Genomic DNA, 22,056 nt, shown 5'->3' with positions numbered 1-22,056 from the left:
TCTTGTCTGCTCTCCCCAAGTGGCCCGGCAGTAAACACAGCAAGGACGGACCAGGTGTAATCTTATTCTGTACTTCACTTCCATTGCTTCAAGAATGTTTTGTTCAAAGCCTCGATAAAACAGATGATCCCACAAGACCAGAATGGGGTGAGATGACTTACGAGAATGGGAAATGAGGAAAGTTAACCAAGAGGATTCTCTTCAATAGTCTGGATATTAGCTCGGTTTGGACTTTGACTCTTGCCTAATCAGAGAAATTAGAGGTAGAAGAGACCTATTAGGTGCCACCAGTATCCCAGGAACCAGCGCCAGGGTGTCCCTACAATGGACACTCTACTGCTTTGCCCAGTTTAGTTTTAAACGTCGCTAGCAGTGTAGTTTCAACCTCTTTCTGTGGGACATCTCTCAGTGGTAGCTGATGACAGAACAAGGAGTAATGGTCTCAAGTTGCAGTGGGGGAGGTTTAGGTTGGACATTAGGAAAAAGTTTTTCCTAGGAGGGTGGTGAAACACTGGAATGCGTTACCTAGGGAGGTGGAGGAATCTCCTTCCTTAGAAGTTTTTAAGGTCAGGCTTGACAAAGCCCTGACTGGGATGATTTAGTTGGGGATTGGTCCTGCTTTGAGCAGGGGGTTGGACTAGATGACCTCCTGAGGTCCCTTCCAACCCTGATATTCTATGATATGATTCTATGATATGACTCCTAGCTTGAGTCACCAGTCTCAAGGCTCTCACCACTCCATTTTTCCTAATATAGAGACAAAAATTTCTTTGTCCTAATTTCATCCCTTTGCTCCTAGTTATACGCTCTTGCCTCAGCCGGGGGCTATATACAGGCCTCTTCCCTCCTCCATATCTGGACTATGCAAACCTTTGTCCGCCTCCTTCTAATCTCAGGTGTAGTCTGACCAGAGTGTTATAGACGAGGGCTACTCCCTTGCTGTTCTGTGCCCTGACGCCCCTACACACAGTGTGTAGAGTACACACAGTAAGCCTGGGAGCTCTTTGGGGCAGGGAGGGACTGTCTTTTTGCTCTATGTCTGTACAGTATCTAGCACAAGGGGGTTCTGGTCCATGACCATGGCTCCTGGGAGCTACCACGATGCAAATAATAATCAGCAGCATTTACAATGCACAGAAAAAAGGCTCCTGGAGAGGCAGTTTAGTTGAAAATTACACAGCCGTGAAGAAAAATGGCAGAGTATTGCTTGAGCTTGTCAAGCTAAACAATATCAACCAAAGAAATGTTTAGTGAAACAAAAAGGAGACGAGTGAGAGAGACTGGGGCACTCAGGGGAGAGAGATGAAACCCTGAAGGGTAATGAGAGCAACAAGCCAACAAACGCAAGACTCAACTAATTGTGCAAAATGAAATATTCATGTGACTGCACACAAGAGAGAAAAAATTCAAGGCAGAGGACTGAAATTCTCAGTGCTTCCCTGACAGCAAAAGGCTAAGAGGGGGTTTGCGATCCAAATCCTGGGCAAGTGGATTATTAAATCACTGCAAATGGACCAGAGAGAGCAACATGATAGAACAAAACTGAGAGAGAGCCAAAACAAGAGCGACAGCCAGCGGGCCCAGGGAAGAATAGACTGGAATTGGGATGTTCAGTTCAAGACGCTTGCTTTCTATCTCACAGATGCAGCACCATATGACAACATTTTTGGTGATAAAACAAGCAGTATTTAACTGGGCATTCGGTATCATTCTTATTAAATATTCAGGCAGGATGGGAGCTCTGCTACAATTGTACAGCACCTAACACATGACCCTTTAAACAAAGTAATTGCCCCAGCAAATCCACCTCCAGTTTTGGGTGTGTGTGGAATGGCCCCACTGGGCATATTTTGGTCTGAAGCAGAAAACCTTTAGAGAACAACCTGTTTGACAGCTACCCACCAAGTCAATAGCGCTGGCACAGAATCTGAATCGTAGCAAGGAGGACTGGCCGAGTACCTCAAACGACAACCAGGCAGGTATATTCCTCTTTCCCTGCACAGTAACTGGCTGCGTTGTGAGTTCCTACTGAACCATTTCTTAGAACACCAGCCTAAGGCTAGGAATGCATGACAGTTATCTTGTATCTACCTAGTGCCCCATCCTAGAGCATCCCAACCCCTTTACACATGTAAAGAGTTCTACAGACTAGAGACTTCCTCCTTCACTGCACCGCAGCCATCTCTGGGACAAAGCCAGTGGTAACCAGTGCACAGCAATAATGCACCACAGTTTAGGACAGGAACCAAAAAATAGATTTACCAATTGATGCTGCTAAGGGAGTTGAGGGAGGCAGAATGCAATGACTCACACAGGAATCTGTCCAGGACAGCTGGTTTAATACAGAGAATGCCACAAGATCCAGAATGACCACAGTGGTCAGGGCTTTATCCAAGAGACACCACATCCAGCGTCACTGCACTCTCAACACCATTATGGACAGGTCTTTGCACTAAATTACCACCACCATTTCCCCATTGTGCATAGATGAAATACAACATTTCCTGTCCAAGTACAGACCCAGCCCAATGCTGCCTAGCTTACAGAGTCTGACAAGATCACAGCCCAGGATGACAGCTGCAGGCTGTTTATGATACTGTACTAGAAATTGCACTTCACCAACACATCCTCTTATAAAGCTGGAAAAAGTGCAGTTCTGACATTCCAGGGGCAGGGTAGGACAGATACCCCACATTTAGCCAATATTTACTGGAGAAAACACTTAAGCTTCCACTACAAATTTTGCATTACAGCATTTTTATGCTAATCCATAACAAAAATCACACAAGCTTAAGACCTATATTAATTTCTGGCCCAAAATGCCAACAGCAAATACTGCCCACTAAAACAGACTATGTCTTCTTCCAAATCACTGGTCCATATGGAGCGAGCCCATGATCGCCACACAGGCAACATCCAGAGTTTAATCAAAATAACTATTTAATTTTTTCACCCTGTCCTGTTCATTCCGTGGTCCCTATCGATCACTTTTATAAGTTGATCAATATCCGTCAGGAGACCGAATCTTTAACCAATGCAGTCTAAGAGATTCATCAGAAATCAATACACCCATCCATATATAAGGCTACACTTTGCACAGGGAGGGGTAACTTTTCTGGCAACTGAGCTCTCAAGAGGCCTACAGAGAAATGACCAAGTGAATTCCATTAACACTGTAGAAATAAAATCCTTCTTAGTCACTGTTAGGGTGGGAGAGCAAAAAACAGTGCCTGACTCAGGGCCTTATTCCACACTTATTTTTACGCCTTTGTATCCCTCACACTTATTTGCTCAGGTGTATGGAATTACTATAGACTTCAATGAGTCTGCTCATCTGCTTCATGGTAAGCATGTGAATGTTTACAGAATTGGGGCCTGGGTATGCAAAACTGGGGCTGTAGGCGGGGAAAATGGGCTCCATGTCAGATAACTGGAGACCACTGCAAGCACATATCTCAAATGAACTCCAAACCTAGTCTGTGCTGAGGGCCAAACCTGGGCCCGTTTCAGCCATAACAGCCAATCTCTAATAACCAGACTGCACACAGGGATTCAGGCTTTTGTCTCCATCTGCTACAAGATTCCCAGGGTAACACTTCGCCTCCAACCATAAAACCCCAAACCAGGTTGTCCCAGTCATTTGTCTGCACGCCACTCCTGGCCCCCACAATCCTTGCTGTCACTGCTTCTCCAGTGTAAAGCTGAACATAACAGCAGTTAAGACAACAGCTGGGGTGCAGGGACCAGGAGCTAATGAATAAATTCCAAGTTTAATGAGTCTAAACCAATATTTACCCATAACATTGCCTTTCACTTGGCTAGGTTTTTCCACTTAACCTGCCGCATGCTATTGCGAACAATGTGCCTTCTATATTAAATTATATCTGCATTCACAGTTTCCTTTTCAATAGGGATGGCAAGGCTGTTTTATTGATTACACACAAGTGTACCAAGCACAGTCCTTCCCAGCTGTTTGGCTCTGTAGAACAATTTATACTAAGCTAAATGTGGACAATCTGAGAAGTATCATACAAGCACAAACATTCACTGTTCACTTCAAATACAGAGCTAGTTTCAAGTATCAGCGGGGTAGCCGTGTTAGACGGACATCAGGAATGGTAACATACAAAAGCCAGTAGGAGAACACTTCAATCTCCCTGGACACTCAACAAACAGATTTAAAAGTAGCCATCCTTCAACAAAAAAACTTCAAAACAGACTTTAAAGAGAAACTGCAGAGCTAGAATTCATTTGCAAACGTAACACCATCAATTTGGGCTTGAATAGAGCCTGGGAGTGGCTGCCTCACCACAAAAGCAATTTTCCCTCTCTTGGCATTGACACCTCCTCCTCAATTATGGGGAGTGGACCACATCCACCCTGACTGAATTGGCCTTCAACATTGGTTCTCCACTTGTAAGGTAACTCCCTTCTCTTCGTGTGCCAATATATATTTATGCCTGTATCTGCAATTTTCATTCCATGTGAAGAAGTGGATTTTACACCCACAAAAGCTTATGCCCAAATAAATCTGTTAGTCTTTAAGGTGCCACCGGACTCCTCATTTTTGTAGAGCTAGTTTCCACTCTTTCAAAGGCAACAGCACTTAAATCTGACACAGCAGCGGCTCTCAATTTGTCTAGCGTCCTTCCCTTCAGGTGTTGTGGATCTGAATATCCTTCAGCCACGTCCACACACACAGGTTGGCATTTCTGGAAGGCTGGCTCCAAGAGTCTCTGCAGAGATCATGAGCTTTCAGGTGGGTCTGGCACATCCATATCAGTTCAGCAGGAATCTTTGAAGGATGTTGATGTGGATAAGGCTCTGGTCTGGGGCTCAAGAGAACTGGGATCAGTGTCTGGATCTGCCAGACTCCCTGTACGACCTTGGACAAGACACTTCATGTCCCAGTTCCCCATCTGTAACATGGGGCTAATACTGCTGTTGTCCCTATGTCAAGTTGTAGGAGATGCCTGTGGCCTTGCAGATTGGCTGCCCAGTGAAGGAGAAGTTAGTGATGCACTGTCGGGGTACATTTTAAGGGTAACCCCCTTTATCTACACATCAGCATCCGTCCTAGAACAGAGGTGGTCACACAACATGCAGGCAATCCCTTCTCCCAAAGATCTCAGCCCAGCACCAACGGCCCGGGTCCTAGGGAGCAACTCTGCTTTAAGAAACTAGTCTAGTAACAGACCAAGGCAGAGAACAAACTCTCCTGCTGTGCACACAGCTCCCTCTCCCAGACCCTTGAACGACAAGGACACCACCCCGCAGGTCTTCCCCAGACTGACTTTTTTTTTTGTTAAAGGTGCAAGAAAAGCACATCTTGGAAGACTGGGCAACAGCACCAGCTAGTGAGACCTGCCGTAACAACACTTTCTTTCTGCCACCTCTTGCCTGCCTTGTACCGGTCATCTGTAAGCTCCTTGGAGCAGCCACTGTTCTTCCCCCGTGGGTGTATACAGTGCCTAGCACAACAGGGCCTCAGACTTGGCTGGGCACTGTAGACACTACTGTAATAAACAGAATCATAGAACTGGAAGGGACCTCGAGAGGTCATCTAGTCCAGTCCCCTGCACTCAAGGCAGGACTAAGTATTATCTAGACCATCCCTGACAGGTGTTTGTCCAACCTGCTCTTAAAAATCTCCAATGATGGAGATTCCACAACCTCCCTAGGCAATTTATTCCAGTGCTTAACCACCCTGACAGTTAGGAAGTTTTTCCTAATATCCAACCTAAACCTTCGTTGCTGCAATTTAAGCCCAGTGCTTCTTGTCCTATCCTCAGAGGTTAAGAAAAACAAGTTTTCTCCCTCCTCCTTGTAACAACCTTACATGTACTTGAAAACTTATGTCCCCTCTCAATTTTCTCTTTTCCAGACTAAACAAACCCAGTTTTTTCAATCTTCCCTCATAGGTCATGTTTTCTAGACCTTTAATCATTTGTGTTGCTCTTCTCTGGACTTTTTCCCATCTGTCCACAACTTTCCTGAAATGTGGCACCCAGAACTGGACACAATACTCCAGTTGAGGCCTAATCAGCGCGCAGTCGAGCGGAAGAATTACTTCTCGTGTCTTGCTTACAACACTCCTGCTAATACATCCCAGAATGATGTTCGCTGGACTCATACTTAGCTTGTGGTCCACTATGACCCCCAGATCCCTTTCCACAGAACTCCTTCCTCGGCAGTCATTTCCCATTTTGTATATGTGCAACTGATTGTTCCTTCCTAAGTGGAGTACTTTGCATTTGTCCTTATTGAATTTCATCCTATTTACTTCAGACCATTTCTCCAGTTTGTCCAGATCATTTTGAATTTTAATCCTATCCTCCAAAGCACTTGCAACCCCTCCCAGCTTGGTATCGTCCGCAAACTTTATAAGTGTACTCTATATGCCATTATCTAAATCATTGATGAAGATATTGAACAGAACCAGACCCAGAACTGATCCCTGCGGGACCCCACTTGTTATATCCTTCCAGCATGACTGTGAACCACTGATGATTACTCTCTGGGAACAGTTTTTCACCCACCGTATAGTATCTCCATCTAGGTTGCGTAATACTAGAATGCTGTTATAAAAGGAGGCTCTCTGCAGCTTTGCCATGGCTATGGCTGGTTATCGATCACCCCAGAGGGGTGTGCACACTGGACCAGATTTTTAAAAACTGGCCTCTGGTTTGGCATCTGCAGCGGGAACACATGTATGATGCCGGTGCAGTTTTTCCCCACTTGGTCCGGCAGACCACCACCATCTCATGGAAGAAAGCTGTGATGACCACTGTAGTTAGGATGCCAAGATACCATTCCCAGCCAACGCTGTAACGGCTGAGAGATACCCATGGTCCAGCCACAAAGGGTCCAGGGGATGAGGCTCAAGGGGTGCAGGTGTGGCTCGCCCGCTAGCAGGACCTGTGTACACACACAGCCAAGCTCTGCAGCCCTTCCTCAGCCCACTGACCTCCAGAGCGAGAGCAGCAAGATGAGGCCCATGCAGCGGAGATAATCTCCCGAAGAGCCACAGCTGAGCGTCTCACAGGAGCCGAAGTCGGGTGCCTAACTCCCACCGGCTCCCTGGAGACTCCCAGCTGGAAGACGTTCAGTGGCGAGGCCTGTGCGCGCTCTGGGCACAGGGCTGCGGGACGGCCATCTGAGAGTGCGGCTGCAGCTCAGCAGAGGCCATCTCCACTGCTGCCGTAACCCAGAACCAGAGGGCACTGGGATGCAAACCGAGTGATGGCATCTCCTTGGAAGAGAGAGAAGGTCAGATCCTCCTCACGCTCAAAGACGGCCAGAACAACAGGAGGGGACAAGCCCAGAAGCCTCTCATCGGACCTTCTGGTCAGCCAGGTTACACTGCGTGATGCTAAATATAACCGCTGATGGCTGCAGCCGTCTGCTTACTATTAGCAAACTGTCAGCCAGGCAGGTCCCCAAAGACGAGCTCTCCAGAGGCGTAGGGCACAAAGGGCTAACACGGACCAGGGAGTACAACATAACTGAACCCTGGGAGGCCCTATTACAAAGCTACACCAGCCTCCTCTGCGGCTCCCTGCTATCCAGAACCGCCTTCTAGCATCTCTGTGCCCCAGCGTCACTTCCCATCACAGCACAAAGCATCTTCTTTGATTTGTAACGGAGCAGCCCGGAGGCCCCTGGAGATGGCAGGGCTGCCCAGCCATGCAACAAGGAACAACCCAACCAGATGAGTCTGACAAGAGTGGGGAGGAAAGAGAAGCAAAGAGAGGGAAAGCGATTTGCCTAAGGCCACACGGCAGGTCAGTGCTGAGCAGGGAATCGGGTCCTGGTCTCCCAACCCCCAGTCCAATGCCCTTGCCACTAGCATAAAATCCATAGGAACAGTGCTGTACAGTATCAAATAAGGGAGATACTGAAGAATATCAGAAGGAAGCCAGATGTCTGTTTGAAATCTAGAATCACTGTTCAGAATTATTCCAATTTTGCAGTTGTGGAAGGTTTATTGTAACTTTTATTCCAAGCCCATTGTCTGAACGCGTCTGGGGCTCCTGTTTCTAACTGCCCAGACCTAGCCAGGAAAAAAGGTAATCAGGAAAGTGGCCTTTCAGTGCCATCTCCAGTGCATGGCAGGCTGACACAACCTGGTCAGCGATAACGTTCGTGCCTTACATAACCACAGGTTTGCTAATGCAACACACCCCCAGGGGTTGCTCACAAGCAAAAATGATGGGAAAGCCCAACCAATGAAGATTTCCACAGCAATGATTATACCCTGCACTTGCTGAGTCACTCTGTTTTAAATGGGAATGAAAGGGAATAAAGTCTCATTTAATAAATATCCCACTTTTTTCCTTTAATTTGTGAGCGAATTTAATATTCACGAGTGTCAAGATCTAGCAGTGCTGGCCTGAAGCCATGAATAGGGCTGCAAAATTCTAGGCATGCGTTCCCACTCAGCTGCCTGCACACCTCATTTCTGATCTGCAGCACCCCATAACCAACCCAGTTCTGTACCATGCATAGCTAGGCCAGCACACCATAACCCTGCTCTGCCACACTGCTGCTACTCCACACACAGCTCTCTGCTGCTGTTCCTCAGTCTTGACCTGCCACCCCTTCCAGAGTGGAGGGCCAATTGGGACCAACTAGTTTTGGGATATGCACCGAGCGGGATTCCAGGAAAAGCTATCTAACGTTCACTGGACACTGAAACCAATATTTGAACCTAGTTTTCTAGCAAACTCCCAGGACCATCCAGCTTCTGAAACAAGATTTTTAATAAAGTTAAGACCCATTAACTTTCCAGCACAGAAATGTCATTTATCTGAGCCCCACCATTTCCACTAGAAGCCTGCGTTCAGATTTTCTCTGCTCCCCTTCTCACGAGGGAGACAGTGACTTTCATTTCCCATTTCATCTGAACATCACATTCCTTTCAAACGGTCTTCCTCGGTTCATGTTTCAGGTGGCTGCGGATTCTGGTTTCCCCTTTCGTATCATTCATACTCGCCCTCTGCTTTAATGGCCCCTGCCTCTCTCATATTTCCTACCACATTAATACAAATAGCCTTATCCCTGGCGTTTTGGCAGCTGAAATGGGGTTAACAACCCAAAGAGTGTCAATCCCCATTCTTTACTGTAACAAGAAAAAGTCTTTATGTTCCTTTTTCCAATAACATTTAAAGCCTGAAGTCTGTGCCCATAGCAAATATGGCAAGTATCTGCTTTAAACTTGGGTTTGTTTTTGTATGTTTACGTTTCGGGTTCTTTTATACGCCAGTATTTACTCTCACTTCCACTGCAATCTTTGTTTCACGTGGTTTTGATCATATATTTAATGAGTTCTTCCTTGAGACATTTTAACTGCCAGCTTTGGTGCCTACAATTTGAGCATGGTGGGCCCAACCTTGCAGTCCTCATTCAAGTCTTGATTCAGCAGAGCCCTTAAGATGAGACATAAGGACATGCTGAATTTTAAGCGCGTTTAAATGCTTTGCTGAATTGAGGCCTTATTCCTTTCACAGCAAAAGCGCCAATTAAAATCTATAAGAGATGGTCCAGTGGCAGGAATGCAGCATTTCTCCCTACGATGGCATTAGGTTAGGATTCCATGTACCATAAGCAGCTAAGGAATCTTCAGGGAGACAGAGGCCAAATGAAAGCAACTGTGGGCATGTCTACTCTAGAAAGAATTGGAAATTAGATCAGCAGCAGCACAGTTCAATTGGCAGTAATGCAGGTCATCTAACTCGCATTTCTCAGTGATAATGCTGCAAGCCTGTTTTTTTATTACCCCAGGAATAGACGCCATGCTGGTAAGACACCTGCACCCTAATTAGACAGAGCCCTAGCAACACTCTCATTTGAAAATGTCCATTTATTGAACTGGTCACTGGATTCAGAAAGCTGAAATCTCTCCTGGCTTTCACCTTGTTACTTTAACAGATGTAACTGTCTACATCTCTGAAACACATTCTGGGTGCTCTGAAACCAGGGGTAAAGTCTTTCCGTCTACATTCTTTGTGAAGGTCTCAGGAAGGTGTGACTTAAAGGAACAGCAATCACGTTAGCATAGCCAACATCTCAAGGCAATCAAAAGAGAGGCTCCAATTCCCCTCCTCCACTGGTTTCACACCTATGCAATTTCACTGGAGTCACCCTGATTCACAATGGGGTACACGAGAAGAGAATCTGGCCTAGTGTATAGTTCCCATTCATACCTTCATTTGGTTGATCTGCAACGACACACGTTTCCACAGGATACATGTGGTCACCACTAACATTTACAGTAATACAGGGCCTGGCTATAATTTACATGTCGAGTATTTTACCTGTCAGAGAACACTAGAAGTCCCAAAGAAGGGCCAGTTTGGTGCACAAACTCTGCAGCAAAAGTCCAGTGATGTAGGGTATTGCAATCTAGCCCACCTCCAGGAGTGCAGTAGAGATTTACAAAGACAGGTGCACACAAGAGTGCAAAACAACTCCAAGGATTTCATCTGCAGATTTTGCCTCAGCATACTGACTAGTGAGCATTCAACTCGATGGGGCTGGATGGCTCCGGGGTCAGCTCTGGGACACAGACCTCTCACCTCCAGGGCGCAGCACGTATGAATTCAGCCTAGATCAATCACTCCCATCTGAAGACCGATTGGTGGCCAGTGTTGAGAGTCTCTGTTCAATTCCTAGTAGACAGCTGAAGACATGACAAAACCCTTCACAACAAATGTCCCTTTACCAGAGAGCTTCTGCAGAGACCCAGGACGGGCTGGCCCTGGAGACCCTCTGGGTCAGGACTGAGGCCCATTAGTGGGACAGTGCAGGGAAGTGAACATTTGTATCATCACAGGGCCTAGAAGCCCCAGTCACGGACCAGGACTCCGTGGTGCCAGGCACTGTACAGACACAGAACAAGAGACATCCCATTCCCCCAGGAGCTGACAACCTGAGGGACAACAAATGGACAGACAGACAGGGGAGTACAAGGCAACCGTGAGCCACTGTGGGTGACAGGCGGCGTTCACAGCACAGCACCATGCTGTGGCTGTGCCCCGGGCCAATGCAGGACTTCAGTCTCTACAGGGCTGTCCATCCAACGTCTTTCATGAGCGCTAGGTTTGCTTTTACACTGAAGAGACCAAGGCAGCGGAGCTGTTAATCTGGCTCCTTTAGAAAACAAGAGAACCACAACATCCTGTTTTATCTGCCTTCTTTATAACGTTCACAGTATCAAGATGTGGGTGTTCTTAATAACAGGTTCCTATTCTTTCCAGCAATGAACAGTCTGATGATTCCAAGGGCAGGTGCCAAGCAGACCTCTCAAACACCCTGCAAGCTGCAGCCAAAGTCTCCCACTTATCAGCTTTAGAGTTTACTGGCTGACCATTAAATAAATAGCCTAATGAATATGTGCTCTGATCTGTTAGAACGCTGCCAGCCCCAGAGCACACACACCATCTCTACCCGGAGACTGCATGGACTCTGTTCAACATTTCCACAGGGTCACCAATGAACTGTTCCCAGCGAACTTCGGCGTAGTCACTGGGATACCTGCAAGAACCACTTTACGGACAACCTGAAACTAGAGAGTTATCACTAGCACGTGCACTCCAGAGACTAGGAAATGATCGCCATTAGCACATGTACACTAGTACATTGAGTCAGCAGGCAAAATGCTGCCCCCAGGCATGCTAGGGTAAACCCAAAGTATCCACACACTCAGTTCAACAGACTTACTGCAGATTTGGACTGGTACAAGAGAAAGCAGTGGTCCATTGGACCAGATTCTCAGCTGGAGGAAATCAGCATAGCTCTGCTGAAACCAAGCAGAGACGCTGGCCCTGTGTGTCTAACATTCACATGCTCTCTCAGCATAACTAAGAAGTTGTTTGCTCTCACTGCCTCAGACTGGCTTGAGTATTACATTTGAAGTGTGCACCGGATGGGTAGTTCCCAGGCTCTCACACGGATCTGTTATTTAAAAACAAACATGGACACATAGGTACAAATTTTACTTTCAGTTACATCAGCGCAAAACCACTGAAGAAAGAATTGTTACTGCAGATTTACATCAGCGAGATCAGATTTGGGCCCATCCTCTCTGCATTATATTTAACAAACAAATAAATCCTTCCATATGCTGTCTGTAATTTCAATATCCTCAATGACACATAGAAAAGTGTGTTTCGCTGATAAGGGACTATTCAAACATCCAACCCAAGAGCATATTAACAGAAGCAAGATGCTGCAGAATAAATATTCTGGGTTAGCTACAGCAGCTACGTCAGTGGGAACAGTCATTGCTGTCATTAATTTTTCTCTTGCTCCAGTGACAAGGAAGCTTACAAGTTTCTTTGAAAGAGAAGCACTGATGACCAAATGTAGAGAGGGAAAACAGCACTGCCAACCCAAGCAATCAAAACTCCTGAGTCAGACCCCAGAAAAATGTTTTGATTATAAAAAAAAGTGTTTCGTTCTTTTTATCAGCCTTCAGGGTTCTGATTTTCTGCACAAAGACTGAAAGAAAAGATTTTTTTTAAAAAGCGAATTACGTGAGAATGTCAATCACATGACTCAAGGAATGAGGACTTCACAGTAAAATCCCAAGAGCTGGCAACACAGATTAAGAGATAACATACTCTGAAAAGGTTTCAGAGTAGCAACCATATTAGTCTGTATTCGCAAAAAGAAAAGGAGGACTTGTGGCACCTTAGAGACTAACCAGTTTATTTGAGCATAAGCTTTCGTGAGCTACAGCATCCGAAGAAGCAAACTGTAGCTCACAAAAGCTTAGAGACTAACCAATTTATTTGAGCATAAGCTTTTGTGAGCTACAGTTTGCTTCTTCGGATGCTGTAGCTCACGAAAGCTTATGCTCAAATAAATTGGTTAGTCTCTAAGGTGCCACAAGTCCTCCTATACTTTGAAAAGGCGTCATCTGTCGAGTTAAATAGCCCCTTGCCCCAGCTCACTGCTGTAGATGTTCTATTGAAGGACTACTTAAAATTAATTTTTAAAAGCAATTGTAACATTAATTGTCCAAGTTATCAGATGCAAGAAATGCTCCAAATCAGAGGAAATAATGCAGAGCCAGCGAGCCAAGAATACCGGCACAGGCGCTCCTCCCCAAGGCCTGCCCAGGAGCTGGAGTGAATCACACCAGCCCAGACCCATCACTGCCCCAAAGGGTCCAATTCACTCATTGCTAGGCACAACTCCATTACAGACACTTTTGCCAGCAGGGAATCCAGCCCACGGATTTCAGTGGAGTTACTAAACTCACTGAACTCCTGAACACTGAACTGCCAAAGGGCACTCTGGCTTTAGATGGGAACAGTGACTTCCATCCACTCTGTATAATGAATCCAGCAGTCCCATCTCCATGGGCAGAGACCCATCCTTGCCCTGCACTCAGTGCACCAGACTGTTTGACCACATTTCCATTGAGAGATGGTCAGCTGCTCCATATTCTTGTAGTCAATGAACCATCGATTTCAATCCTATTGACTCAGACCTCTGGCTTTTCCAGAAGTGTTTATTAATTATTTATCGCCACTTATTGAATACAGCATAACACCTCCTGCTGCTGCAATATAAAATTTCATTGCTGTCCATGGGTTTGCACCGGATTACTCCAGGTCTCAGCCTGCCTATATGACTCTGGAATTTCCTGACTCCTGAGCGCTTGGTTGTTTTTTGTCCCCTTTTCCCCCTCCTTACCATTGTATTAACGTCAACCTTGGCATTTAAATGTGTGCGTGACACATGGGACTCACAAGGGATTTGCAGATTTTTACACCAGCCGACAAGCACTTCACATGACCTGGACATATTGCTAGTTAGATTTCATTAGGGAAATATCTTAAGTCAAAATATATAGCCGAGACACAACGTTTAACGTGGCAATTAGCTGGCAACTGCCTCTCTTACACACACACACACACACACTCGGTATAGATATAGATATTGCAGAGTCCTGTAGATAAGTTCAGAGCTGGAGTAATCCGATGCAAACCCATTTGCATCGGATCAGGACCTCAGTCCTGATTCAGCGGAACAAAGCAATGGAACTGCACCTACTTACACCAGGTCTGAGTTTGACAACGGAGTAACACCTGCTTACACCAAGCATGAACTCAGCCCATGGTTCCCACTTGCAACACGTAATTTGCGCACAATGCACATGTGCAGTAGGCTCTGTGCCTGTTTTCGACATTAAATGCAAACTTGCCTGCATGGATGGTGGTGTTGTTTTGGCAATACCAAGTGAAAGAGGCTTAACACTGGTCATTTCTTGACTTTCGAATGCTTGATTCCTGGGCTGTAGCCCGGTCTCAGACAAGTCGACTGGCACCATGGAAATAAAGAACACGAACGTAGCACGGACACTTGTTTTGATTCGGTTGTCTCATGAGCGCCACGTTTGCCAAATACTGACGCCGTTTGCTAGGGCGCCTGCCCGGCCTGTCTTGCTTTGAAGCCACAATGCTGAATTTGTGACAAGGCAGGCATTTCCACGGCAACCGACTGATGCCACAAGCACAGGAGGATGACTTCTTGGCTGCCCCAAATCGAGGCTGGGCTGGGAGGGGAAGAGGAAGTCCTAACTGAAGCAGAGATCTTCCTGAAACGCTATCAAAGGGCACACGGAAAAGGAGGAGGGAAGACAATTGGGTTTGGTATGAAAGTTTTCCCCCAGGTTTGCTGGAGTCTGAGAAAGCGGCTGTAAGCAAGTGCTTTCATCTTCAGCCAGACAGAAAATGGTCTCTAGTGATTAGAAATACTGTTTTCAGCAGAGATCAATGCAGGCAGCCCAAGAAACTGTATATTAAGGCCTTTTGTCTACTTCTGATGGAGGCACATTTAGAACGACTTGTATGTGTAGTGGGGAGACTTCCAAACGTCCCTTTAGAATCAATAACTTTCGTTATCAACTTACAGCATTTCAGTCTCACCTTGGTTATGTCTGAACAGTCCTAACAGCTGCAGAAACACAGCATTTGTTTCTGCCTTAACAATAATTAATGCTCAAACACTCTGATTCCCCAGGAGATCCCAATAATTCTAAATGAAACACACAATATCCTAACAATCCAGAAATGAGAGTTCACATTGGCCCAAGCCCGTCAATATTTCAGAAGGATTGGTGCACACGGCCCAAGAATACAGACATAGGCTGTGCAAACATTGATATTGCTGAGTATTTTGCATAACTTAGCTGCAAACTCAACAACAAGGCTTGTACACCAAAGAAATATCGGTAGGAGCTGGGAGAAAGAGAGATTGATTTCTGGCCGTCTAACCCAGGATGGCATTACAGAAAATCTATAGCAGAACTCATTCAAGCTATCAGAGAACAAGCAAAAGAGAACATCTAATGGATAGGACTATAAAACATTGTTAATGCAACTGGGTGTGGCCAATTACAAATCTAAAACTAGGCAGCACAGTGTACAATACAGGGAAATCAACTGTTTATTGATAAAACGTTTAAAAATGTCTATTGCTGAGTGGCAAGTCAAAAAAGCAAAGTCTCAACAGATGTATAAATACAACAATTAGAGAGTTGATTTTCCTGTTTCATCCAGTTATGTCACATGCTAGAACTGTTCATGTAACTAGCTCCTAGGTACGTTGTGGGCTTGACTCCATGGCTGCTGGAACAATTTTTACAGTGAGGGTGCTGAAAGTGGAAACCATGTATTTGGTTGTTATTACTACTCTAAGCCAGGGTGTGCTGCTGTACCCCCAGCACCCCGAGTTCCAACACCCCGCCTGACTCCCATTTGCCTTTCACTTTGCAACAGGACAGAGCGGATGTAAAATGCTACCATTTTGATCTGCTAGCATTTTACAATGTGTCCCAGTGTAGATGACAACACAAGGTGCAGGGTGGTGAAGAACCGGGCCCTACATATCTCATGTTCTTTCAAGTGTAATGCTGACTTTCCAATGTGTGCTTATCTGCAATGCTACTACTTACAGCTGAGCAAAAGAAAAAAAACTGAACATTTTAAATAAAAAATGCCTTTTCAATTAAGTGGAAGTTTCTGCAAGAGCACTTCTGCTTTTGTTGAAGTTTTCCAGGTATTTACTGAAAAACTGAAACCTCCCTGCAAGCTGAACACTTCTTAGTGATTCAGAACCAAATATTTTTCATTTTGACAATAACCTGTGACTTGACAGCACAGCAGGAACCATGTGCAGCTTTCAGAATTAACTTGACTTATTTCCATCCACTTGGTCCCAAAACATCTGACAAAAGGGACAATAAGAGCAAAAAAAAAACACTTTAGGCCACATACTGTTTTCCTGAATGTGCAGCTCTCATGGACAACTTCTTAAAAAACAATTCACACACAACAGCAACATTCTGCAGTATGGCACCCAAGCACGGAGGCTGCAATGGGAAGTGCACTGCATTCGATAGTTAATGCAAGAGATTTTCAAATGATTTGTGTCACATATCCATCTGCTTGAGCTCGTCAGGCCTTGTCTACCCTGGGGTTTCAGATGCCCGTGCAGCTGCACCACTGCAAACCCCTAGGGGGCGCCAGTATAAACTACGGCTTTCATCAGCATGGATTTACCCTGTTTCAAACAACTCATCTACGCTAGACGTCTGCACCAGATCAGCCACACCGGAGGCGAAAACGCTCAGAGTAGACAAGACCTCAGTCCTGATTCAGCGGAACAAAAGTTAGCATTTGTGCTAAAGCAGAAAGTCTTAGGGGTGCAATAAAGGCCTGCAGTGCTGCTATCCATGGGGAACTGCTGTAGTCTTCTGGCTTGACGCAAAAGGGTTAAATCAATTCAGAAAAGAAAGATTGAGTTAAAAAAATATGAAGTAGGTCCAATGAGTAGAGGAGACAGAAGAGAGGGCAGTGCTGCGCCAGACAAAAATGCCTAGGAGTCATCTGTTTTAACTACCTGGAACGTCACTAAATGATTAGCTGCATAACCCAGAGACTCTTATTTTCTCAAATACTTTTCTTACTTCTAATGGATAAAAGAAGTGGGAGGAGAAATGCAGCTCCTGGGCTCAGCAAGGTCTGACCGCATCTTGCTGAATCAGGGGCTTAGTGCCAGACCTCCAGTGACTTCACTGCGAGTCGGACCAGGCCCCAAGCCTTTGCCAATAGCACTGTGTGTTCTGAACACACAGACACCATGCATTTGGACGCTGAGCTTGGGATGCTCAGGTACTGCCAAAAAATCCCATGCAAAGCATTAAAAAGAAAAACCAAATGTTTTACAATCCAGTGTAGGTGAATGGGAGGAAATTCTGCAGTGTTTCTGTCACACAAATACACTAAACAGGGATATTACAGTCATGCACTAGGCCTGTTAAACGAAAAGCAAATATCAGACTATGCCATATGCTGACATTCATGTATCCAGATTGGGGTGACTGGAGCTATTTCACTTGGCCACTGTCTTTTTTCCCACCTCCTCTTCCCCTCTCTCCTTTAATACAGGCTTCCTCTTTGGTTGAATTTACCTGGACCTATTGAAATGCTGCAGGACGTGGCTGCTCATCTGTGCAACAGAATGGCCCCAAAGAAAGCTCTAATCCCAGGCTGTGTCATAAACTCCCCTGGGAACTAAGGACCATCCCAAACCTTACCATCTTCTACCCCAAGTGCAGGGCACATTTCTTCAACCCGCCTTCTCTAGCACATGCAGAGCAACGTGCACGCTTCAAAACACAAAAAAACAACTCCCTTCCCTAGGGAGAGAATGAACCACACGGCTCGTCGTTCGAGACACAACCGGAAGGCCCTCGATACCACAGTGACAAGGGCAGGATCCGAACCAACATAGAATAGATTCCCAGACCTGAAGATCATGCCTATTTAACCCTGTTTTAACTTATTTCATCAGGTCACTGAGTATTGCTCATCTTCTTTGCTATCACCACCCCTGCCTTTACCACATCAGACCTTTCAGAGGCTGCTTCCTCGTTCTGCCTCTGCTTTCTGTTCATCCCAATTCAGGCGCGGTCACAGAAGGACTGTAATTACGAGGGGTCAATTTTATTTCAGATGTTAAATAACTGTCATACTCTTCTTCCAGTGTAACAGCAGTTGTCAAGGCAACGAGAAGTATTTCTTTCCACCACACCCATCACAACAAGCGTCAAGCTGTGGAAGGGCACAAACTGGTTGGTTTGTTGTTTGGCCAGTCAACCACGTGTCAATTTTGATGAAAATAATCTTTTCAGTTTTCAAGCCACGTGTCTTGGTTACCTTATAAAACACAGCATGTCTAGTGGGTAGAGCATGGGGGCAAGATGTCGAGAGACCTCAATTCTGTTCTTGGCTGGGCCACTCACTCCCTGCATAATCCCTTCCTTTCTCTAGGCCTCAGGTTTCCTCTCTGTAAAATGGGGGCTCGGAATGCTTACCCACACTGGGAAAAAGATTTCAAAGTGAGAGGATGAAAAATCCTGCACGAGTGCAATTATACACAGGACACAGAGCTCTCTGTTCGAGGCACACACAGGCAGCACAAGACTGGGTTAGTGAAAGCTACTCATCTAAACAGAGACTGTTCAAGATGTGTTAAAAGGGAGACCATCAAGCCAGACAGGCCTAAAATTAGCCCCCTAGCAGTCCCATCTTATGGGCGCACACACTCATCTAGCACAAATATGCACATGCGAGCCTTCTTGTGAGCAGCTCAGAAGTGCTGAGATCAGGATTCTCAAACATTTTAACAGCCGGCTGATTTACACCAAGGGAGCAGTCAGGCAGAGAACAGGGACAATTAGAGTCATTCCTGGCACGGGGCGAACAGGGTGCTGTCCCACGCGGCAGCAAGGGGACGACCTTAGGGGAGTCGCATTGCCAGCAGCAAAAACATATATTTACATGACACAGAACAAAGGAATTCGTACCACGAGTTTCAGAATGGGTTAAGGCTACAAACACACACCCCTTGCAATGCTCACCAACCCAGCGCTCAGCCAGAAACACGGAAGATGACACAGGCTCAAATTGGATACAGCTATATCCGTTAATATGCTCTGATTAGATTGTATTTTTGGTAGGGTTTTTAATTTGATCCCATGAGCCATGAATATTGCCTCGCAGTGACCTACCATACTTACGTGTGCAATTTAAGAAAATAAATACAAAGGATTCTGCTCCTCTCTGCAAGTACCACACTGGCAAAATACAAGAGGAAGGGTCCATGCATGGTCTGTGCGATACACATTCCTCTAGGGGGCTCCAAAGCAGCTGGCGGACTCTAGGAAGGAGGGCTGCACTTCACGGACCACGAAACAACTGTTAAGATGAAAACTAAAAAGCCATCTCTAGCAAGGAGGTGACGTGAGGAAGTGGCCTGGGACCAGGGCCAAGCCCAGAATCCTGCAGCCCCAAAGGACACTGCTATGCCTCAGTTCTTAAGCAGAGTAAATACTGGGTCTGTGACCTTTCCCAAAGGAGCTGACTAAAACCCAGAAAAGAAGGAAAAATAACGGATTGAGACAGATGAACCCGGGTCATAAGGTCACAGGCTCTGCTTGCACAAACGGCTGTCACTTCTGAGACTCCACAAAACGCCGAGGGAGCTAGAGACACAGAGCGAACGCTTTCCCTCGGCATTCTCTCACGCAGGTGAGTCCAAGTGAGACAAGGGGCAAACTTTCAAAGCACCTCCTGGCAGTTCAGCTCCAGGAAGCCTACTAACGCAGCTGTATCCCCAAGCAGCCCCTGGAAACGTAACCGTGTATTACCAAAGCAAGGCCTTTAATGGCTCACAGCACTTAGACTGGAAGCTGGCTGGGGCGGGGGCCATCTGTTTGTTCTGTGTGTGTACAGTGCCTACTGCCCGGGGCTCCTGGTCCATGGCTGGAGTCCTAGATGCTACCACAGTACAAGCAAGGACAATATCCTTCAGGGGTTTTAAATTGAAATAACACTTCACATTTGTACAGTACCCTGAACCCTGCGCCTGAAGAACTAATATTAGTTAATGGAACCTCATAACATCCCTAAGAGACTGGGAAAGAGAGACACAGAGAGACCTGAGGCAACTCTACAAGGTCACATGGTGGGTCAGAGAACCAACTAGGACCCAAGAATCCCGGTTCCCACTAACTACTAGGTCCTGCTGCCCCTCCATGACCTGTAGACAGCTATAAAAATCAGGTCTGAGCGTCCTTCAGGGAATGTCTGACCCTTCCCCTGACAATATTATGCTCTTTTGTGTCAACATAGCCAATGACACCCTCTCAGTAACAGGCGCGAGTGACCATGCAGCCAGCTTTCAAAATGCCATCAATCCCGTCAGGCTTAACTTGTATCTTTTAACCAGCCAAAGTGATGTGTTCATGTTCCAAACTACTCTCCTGCAAAATCATGTCAGAAAACCAGAGACCTGTGCATGCCCCAGCAGGGACAGCCCTGGCTATAAAATGAGGCAGTGGCTGTGAGCAAGAAGGGGATATCCCCTGCTGAAGCCCCTCTCCCCCGGCTCTGCTGAATCCCTTCAATGCAGGTCATTGAAGAGTCCAGCAATTCAGGCGATGGGACTCCTGGGGGAGCTTATGCAGCCTCCCAGGATTGGAGCCACTCTCTCCTTTAGGTGCACAGTGCAGCCCAGGCCAGTAAAGCCACAGGGGTGAGTTTGGGACTGTCGGGTTTTTGGCTGTGTAACTAATCGTTCCTAAGGGCTGCTAAGGGACCGAGCCTGCTGGGAGGTAGTTATTAGCAATGGTCGCAACAGATCAAAGCAGATCCCAGCATTACACCCTGGAGTGGGGGGTGTTGGCAGGGGGGATTTGCTCATCAAAACGACCCTGCACCCCAGATAAACCCCAGCCCTGCAACACCCCAAATCACCCCCCCCCCGCTCAGTGGGCTGGAGAGGCGATGGGGCCGCGTATAGAGCGCAGCCACCATGACTTACAACCTTGCAGCAATCACAAACAAAAACCAACAAACAAGATGCGGGGGGGGGACACAGCCCTACCCCCCCACCCCGCCCCCAACGAGAGCCGTTCGACGGGCACCCCGGCGTGCTGACCCCCAGGGCACCCCCTAAAACAGCAACATCTGGAGCATCCCCTAGTCTTCCCCCGGACGTCACGCTCCAGATGTGCAGCCCCCCCCGACCCCCCCAAAAAACCTTCAGGAGCCTCCCCCCAAAAACGCCAGCGCTGGTTAATCCAGATGCGCACAGACACCTGGCGGGCGCCCCCCGCACATCTGGTGCCCCCCCCTCCGCGGGAACCCCTGGCTCCAGCTGCGCGGGGCCCGGCCGCAGCACCCACCTCCTTCTTGACGGTGCGCAGGAGCCGCTGCCGGGTCTCCGCCTCTGTGGGGAAAGCGGGGAGAGGCGCGTTAGTGGCCCCGGCGCAGCCCGGCCTCGCCGCCCGGATCCCCCCGCCCGGCTGCCCCGTCCTACCCGCCGGAGCCGCGGCCATGGTCCTGCTCCTCCGCCGGGCGCCGGCGCCTCTGCCGCAGCCCGCGGGAGGGAGGGAGGCAGCCGGGCAGCAGCCGGGCTGGGCAGGGCAACGCCGCCCACTTCCAGCGACCGGCGGGCGGGGCTCTCCGGAGCCTGCGGGGCGCGTCTGTCTGAGCCCCCAGCCCCCCAAAACACCCATCGCCTCCTTCCGCCACCCCAGGCGCTGGCAGAGCCCCGGCTCCAGGAGAGGAAGGGGCCGGGGGGGAAGCACCAAGTCAGGGTCCCCTGAGCGGCCCAGAGCACTTAGTCTGCCGCTGCCTAGCGCCCAGGGTTACCGCCTTGGACATGCGAAACCCCGCACCGGCCCCGCAGGCAGCAGCCCCCGCTGGGTGGGAACCCGGAGCAGACTGGGAACATTCCCTGGCTGCGGAAGCGGGGACACTGCGGCATCACTGCTGGACACAGGAACTGTTAACGGCGGCTACCCCCCTCTATGGGGATAATCCTGCAAGTCTTCCAAAAACACCCGGCAGATTAAATTATTTTTCTGGCAACTGGCAAATCCATAAACCAACCAGCCAAAAGACAGGGAGGTGGTAACCCTGTTAGCGCATCCTCTGTGCCTCACCACCTGTCCGCACCTACCCGGGAGGCCCA

The 22,056-nt window shown here is 47.4% G+C and overlaps 1 protein-coding gene across 3 annotated transcripts in view; it reads right to left on the bottom strand.

The window, feature by feature from the left end:
- SGSM1 (small G protein signaling modulator 1) overlaps positions 1 to 21,502 on the bottom strand; it is a 79,299-nt gene extending 57,797 nt beyond the window's left edge. For all 3 annotated transcript variants that reach the window (XM_074973119.1, XM_074973120.1, XM_074973121.1), the window contains exons 1-2: positions 21,400 to 21,502; positions 21,266 to 21,309 (exon numbers count right to left, since the gene is read on the bottom strand). In XM_074973119.1, the coding sequence (XP_074829220.1) occupies positions 21,266 to 21,309; positions 21,400 to 21,418 (63 nt within the window). In that variant the 5' untranslated portion in view covers positions 21,419 to 21,502. The remainder of the gene's footprint in view (positions 1 to 21,265; positions 21,310 to 21,399) is intronic.
- Positions 21,503 to 22,056: the final 554 nt, after the last annotated feature.

This window comes from Natator depressus, chromosome 15 (assembly GCF_965152275.1).
Source record: "Natator depressus isolate rNatDep1 chromosome 15, rNatDep2.hap1, whole genome shotgun sequence".
Classification (NCBI taxonomy): Eukaryota; Metazoa; Chordata; order Testudines; family Cheloniidae; genus Natator; species Natator depressus.
Note: the sequence above shows the minus strand (reverse complement) of the source record. Positions and strands in the feature narration are given on the sequence as shown.